Below are 6,271 nucleotides of genomic sequence, written 5' to 3'. Positions count from 1 at the left end.
AAAAGATACGAGAGAGAGACTTTCAGACAGACACAAAGAGAGACAGACAGACACAAAGAGAGACAGACACATATAGAGAGAGAAGTAAAAAGAAAGAGAAACTGGACATAGGGAGAGGGATATGGCGGGGGGAGGGGGGGGAGACTGAGAAAGAAAGAAAGAATGAGAAAGAGAGAGACAGGCGCAGAGGGACAGAGAGAGCGAGACAGAGAAAAAGAGAGAGAGAGCACGCAAGACAGAGAGAGAGACTGCGATAGAGAGAAAGAGAGAGTCAAACAGCAAGCTCAGTACAGTGCAATAGTTTCTGGCGTGCCACCTCTCAGGTACGTTACAGAATGCTCGGCACAAACTCCCGTTTCCTAGACAATTCTCGGCGAGCGGTCGCCTTTGTTAAAGTGACCCCAGACAATGGTACTCGAGCGAGCGTTCGCGAGCGATACGACAAAACTATGCGTTGCCTAGAAAACGTTTGCAAACGTTCTGTTACGGTCTGCATATGCAACGCACCTCGGTCGTACGGAAAGGAACGCCCCAAGGAACGAAAAGGTTACTATCGTGGGGTGTAATTTTGTTGTGCTGCACAGGGACAGTGCTCAATGCTGGAGATACAAAAGGAAAAAGCTAGGTAAGACTTGCGACCACTCGTTGCGCAAAGGAAAGGAAAGGGAAGAGAAAGGGAACCGGATAGAAAGAGAAAGGGAAAATCCGAGACCTGCCATTGGGTCTTAAAACAGAGCCTAATGCTCTGAAATGTGACCCTCCACCACGAAATGATTTGCATGATGTTCAAATTTTTACATTTTCCTAAAGAGTTTTTTATGCTCTATCTAGTTAGTGGTGTAACCCGTTTTAGAAAAGAGCGAAAACTCTTTGAGTTATAAGCCTGTGACTAAGGTGACCCTCACACTGTTACAAGACACTCTCCGGACTTATATTAAGCCTAGCGCAGAACCGCGCGAGGTGACATGCGACTCATTTCGTGGTGGAGGGTCACAAATAGGCGCAAACTGACAAGCGTTGGGTTTGCGACTACTGCACGTTGTTGGCGTGGTTTCTCAGTGTGCGCTCTTTTGTTGACGACTGAATAATTTGCAGCGAGAAAAGTTGTAATTTTTTCGAGGGAGTATGGAGTTCAGAACTGTTTTCGTTTTGTGCCTGGTCTTGGTACCCTGTAAGTATTATGTTTTAGTATTTTTGTTTGGTCGTTTTTTGTTGAACACATGAATATATGCACACACTGACAGACAGACAAACAGACAAACAGACACAACCACGCACGCGCTAGCGCGTACTACGCACACTGACTCTCACAAGCACGCAAAAGCAAACGCGCACGCACACGCACTCGCACACGCGCACCCACGCGCACACATACATACACACGCGGCTTGAACACTCACACACACACTCACACACACACACAACACTGACATACACACACACACACACACACACACACACACACACACACACACACTAACCGGAGTGCGTAAACGTACTAACGTATTCACGTATTAATGCACACGCGCGCACAAACATGCACACACACACACACACACACACACACACACACACATACACACACACCATCTATTAACGCTGGAATTGTAATTATTGTTATCAGATGCAGGTGGATTAGACCTCCCAGGCTCACTGGATAATGTCACCCACTTTGATAATCAGGCATCGGACGATATGCAGGTTTGTGTGTGTGTGTGCGTGTGCGTGTGTGTGTGTGTGTGTGTGTGTGTGTGTGTGTGTGTGTGTGTCCATGTGTGTGTGTGTTTACGTATGTGTGTGTGTGTGTGTGTGTGTCTGTGCGTGTGTGTGTGTGGTTGTTTATGTTCGGGTATGTGTGCGTGTGTGTGTGTGTGTGTGTGTGTGTGTGTGTGTTTACGTGTATATCAGTGTACGTGTGTGTGTGTGTGTGTGTGTGTGTGTGTGTGTGTTGTGTGGGTGTGTTGATGTGTGTGTGTGCATGGGTTGATGTGTGTGTGTGGGTGTGTGTGTATGTGTGTGCGCTTGTGTGTGCTAGTGTGTGTGTTAGTGCGTGTTGCGTGTGTGCGTGTGTGTGTGTGTGTGTGTGTGTGTGTGTGTGTGTGTGTGTGTGCGTGAGTGCGCGAGCGCGAGTGTGTATCAGTCTGTCGGTCGGTCTTTATGTGTCTGTCTGTCTGTAGGCCGTGCCTATCTGCGTTTTTACGTGTGTGTCTGTGGCTGTGAATATACGTGTGCACGTACGGCCAGTGCATTTTAGCTGACCATATCGTCTTGTTCTCTCTGTGTTCAATGCTCATTATTAGTCAATGTGTAACTCAATGAATCATGGTAGAATGTAAAACAGGATGATGCGATGGATCATGGTGTATTTATGATCACTCTTGCCACGAAAGTCGTTGAATCTGAATTTTACCATCCGTATGTGGAAACTTTGTGTGTGTTCCAGTCGAACGTTGCGAACATTGCGAACATTGCGGACCGGCTGAAAGAATTTGCATCCGACTTAAGCACCGAGGAACAAAATCGCCTGGCTAACACCTTATCCAACAAGGATTTCTGGCTAGAATCTGCAAAGCTTGTGCAGCAGTATGCGGGTAACACCGACAGTGAAGAGTACGAGCAGGCTCAGGAAGACCTGTTCAACAGATACCTGTAGTGGAATGCATGAATGGAGACTATCAAGCTAGTTGGGAACTAAATCCAAAGTTCGAAACTATCGCTCTAGTGCGCAATGCATGGCACGATATTTTCAAATGTTCCGACCTAAGTTGGTGACTAACTTGCCTAAATTTGGTCCTCCTCCTCCGAGGACCAAATTCCTTAGTTTCGAACTATTGCAAAAATACAAATGGCGGCCGCCATGACAGTCTTTGATTTTGCTGTACAAAAAAATCAAATATTCGGCAGTCCGACGCATGAACCAAAGAATGATGTCGACAAAGAAGTTGAAACATTGATTGCGCTTTGGAGGGGGTTCAAATACAAGTCGTGAAGTGACCGGCACAGCTGATTTGGGACACGATCTACCTTGAGTCGGGAGATTTGCTATGAACATTGACTAAATTTCCACTTTTTACATCAGCGACTGTACAAATTTGGCTTGTACATCTTCCTGTCGCTGATTTTAATCGGTTTGGATCATCCAACAGGTAAGAGCAAGATTCATCCGTTGTGTGCGTGTAGTTTGTGTGTCCCACGGTGTGTGTGTTCGTTTGTGCGCCTCGGTGTGTGAGTGTGTGTCAGATTATATTGCAATAATACATTTGTTAGAAAGTGAGAGCAAGGGTAGATCTAGATCTATGGGCCAGGCAGTACTGTCTGAGTGTCTCCGAAATATGCCGTGTTCAGTGTCATAGGAAAATAGGCCTACGAGCCATTGTGTAGTGGTGACGATGAAAGATACAGTTGTTGTTTTTCTGACAGTGACATTGACAATGAACGATCGTCAATGCATCAATGATTATGCACAGCAGCATCGGTTTCTTCGGAACTGTGCACTGTTGACTGAATTTCCCACGGTGGAGCAATGAACAGTAGACACTAAAACAAAGCAAATCTAATGCATTGAAGCATCGCTGTAGATCTATCTCATTCAACTAACAATATAATGCAGTGAATGGCAAATCTATCTCTGAATGAACTGTTGTGTATCCTTATTTGCTGTAAATGTCCTGGCTCACACTGCACTCCCAACATTAGAAGTATGTTTTCTAAGCTGAGTGCATGTGTAATTAGATATAGTAAGTGTGTAAAGCCAAGAGTAACACTAACTGGCCCAAAACAATTTTTGTGTGTATACAAATGAAGAAAGAAACTGACTTCACTTGAATCACTGCCACTGAAAGTGTGTCTATTGTGTATTTTTAGAAGGGTTATTCAACAATGACTTATTTTTCTGTTTAAATACTTGATATTTACTCTGCATGAACAGAGTCAGAGGTAAATGCTGCTGTATAAACTATGATTGTGAAAGAGGGGATAAAAGAATCAATGAGCGAGTGGTTTAATTATAATACAGTTATTATTTATTGTTAATTAATTATTTTATGGTGTGTTTTTTCAGGCCTCCTAAGAAACCAGAGATGATGTGTGATGAAGTGTTCATACAGCTCTTGCATTCAGATATATATGGATTCTGGAGAGGATTCAGACTGAGTGGACATGCTGCTTTACAGACTACCATGAAGAGTAAGTCACACATTTCTGTACCACTACCAAGTACCTGCTTGTGCCTTTTAAATTGTTATTGTAAAATTGATTTATGATATGTAAATTGGCACTGGTGATAGTAGTTTGAAGCTGTGTAGATGTTTTGGCAGACTTTTGTACGTTGTGTTGTAAAGAGATCTGCGTTTCACATTAGATGCACTTACAATCTAGATAGATACATTCAGCTATGTCAACACTTGTTACATCTGAATCTGAGAGTAGTGGCAGGAGATGCAAGTTTATTGACACAAAAACATTACGGCTTTGTATAAAATAAATTCTTACATCTGTATGTATCCTTGCATAGTACAATTTGTACTATTTATACAAAATGGTACATAAAGCTTGGTTTTAGTTCTCTTTCTCTTCTCAAATCCTTTGCCACTATTCTTAAAGTAAATTACACAGTGTGAATGAACTAATGCAGCACAGGAAAGTAAAACAAAATTGCAAGATAAAATGAAATCATTACTAATTTACTGGAATTATTTAAAAGGCACATACAGTTATTCTTCCCTTGGCTCACCATCCTAGATCTTGCCAGGCTTTTACATGGAATAAGAATGAATCTGTTCACTCGGATACTTCTACATTCAACACCCTGGCTTCTTCCTGCTCAGAGTTAGATTTTGTTGTGGAAACCACTCTCAGATTAACAAAAATGTTACTTCTTTACTTCTGCGAGTGACTTTTGAGAAATTCGTTCATAAACAAAATTCAACTATGCACATGAAGCAGTCACTGACTGTCAAGTGTCAATATTTTATGTGTCTGGGTGAAGTTATGTTCCTATCCCATACATGTACAACTGGCCAGATCTGAAATGGCCAAAATCAATGGGATCAACACACATCCCCAGAATCTTCATCACTGGAAAATGTGGTGGGTTGAATGTATTTTAATAAAAAAGGCTGACAGGCGAGTGCTTTGGATCCTGAAAGTTCTGTTTTGGACTGAAATCGAGACACATTTCCCAATGAAACTCAAACTGTATAGTGTTGATGCTGAAGAGCGAAAGTGTGTGGGTTGAGGGCACACTTGTTTTTGACTAAAATCGAGAAACATTTCTGCCGAGCACAAAGTTCATACACGCACAGATTTTTTTTAATAGTTTAGATTACAATATCACACACACCATCCCTGATCCCAATGGTCATGTGAAGAGCAAGTGCTTCCTCACCCCCCCACACACACACACACACACACACACTGCTCAACACGTACACACCTTCTCCCCCCAACACACACCCTCCCCTCGCTAACCAAAACCCATCCCCGTGAATACTGAAGGTGCTCAGTTATATGTTTTCTTTATTTTTCAGGAAGGACCGCTACATTAAGGGAAGGCTGTTTGCACCTTGGTTCCTGGGTTCGCTGGGGACGATGATCAAATTCAGAGTACCATCACAATTCTGTGCTTTTCCATCTGATTCGGCTGAGAATGCTTGCAGAGGTTTCTACACTACCCGTCATAAAAAGTAGGCAGATGCGTTTGAGGGCAGATCTTACTGATGAGGCTGTTGATTGAAAAACCAAGTATATGACTGAAAATGCCATTAATTTCCCTACTTTATTCAGAAACAAAATTGGGTTTTCATGACGTAGTGTCTATGCAGTGAAACCTGCAACACAGACACCCCCCCCCCCCCCTCCCACAAATCAAATTCACAAAATCAAGCTTCTTGTGTTAAAATCAACAACACAAATCAGAACAACTAAACCGAAACATGTTTTGCATGTCATTAGACAGAACAATCAAATCTTTATCCAAAACAGTCCGTTTTGTTCACATATATCTTGTCTAACATGAACGCTATGGCATGCTGAGCTTTGTAGTTGTCAATCCTCTCAGTTTTTGAAGTCGTTTTAGCGGGTAATGAGACCAAAAATGGTACATTTCAGAACTCCTCAACGCATTGTCTTAAAACTGTCAGTGATTTGTGCTAACACACGTCGTTAAGTACAAAAATGAGAAAAAAAATGGTACATTTCAGTAACTCCTCAACGCATTGTCTTAAAACTTGTCAGTGATTTGGGCTAACACATGTCGTTAAGTACACACGGA

General features: G+C 42.5%; 1 protein-coding gene across 2 annotated transcripts; it reads left to right on the top strand.

Annotated features, from left to right (window-relative positions):
- Positions 1-900: 900 nt before the first annotated feature.
- Positions 901-5,777, top strand: LOC138964722 (uncharacterized). 2 transcript variants are annotated; one of them, XR_011455192.1, is made up of 5 exons: positions 901-1,171; positions 1,625-1,701; positions 2,444-3,146; positions 4,061-4,185; positions 5,529-5,777. XR_011455192.1 is itself a non-coding variant. In XM_070336755.1 (3 exons), exons 1-3 carry the CDS (start codon positions 1,126-1,128, stop codon positions 2,651-2,653), a joined length of 333 nt encoding a protein of 110 aa, XP_070192856.1. In that variant the 5' UTR covers positions 901-1,125; the 3' UTR covers positions 2,654-3,688. The 2 variants fall into 2 exon arrangements, 1 of the variants encoding a protein (XP_070192856.1); XM_070336755.1 differs by lacking the exons at positions 4,061-4,185; positions 5,529-5,777 and having other exon boundaries at positions 2,444-3,688.
- Positions 5,778-6,271: the final 494 nt, after the last annotated feature.

The sequence above is a fragment of the Littorina saxatilis genome, linkage group LG4, assembly GCF_037325665.1.
Source record: "Littorina saxatilis isolate snail1 linkage group LG4, US_GU_Lsax_2.0, whole genome shotgun sequence".
NCBI lineage: Eukaryota > Metazoa > Mollusca > Gastropoda > Littorinimorpha > Littorinidae > Littorina > Littorina saxatilis.
This window is presented reverse-complemented; position numbering and strand designations above follow the sequence as displayed.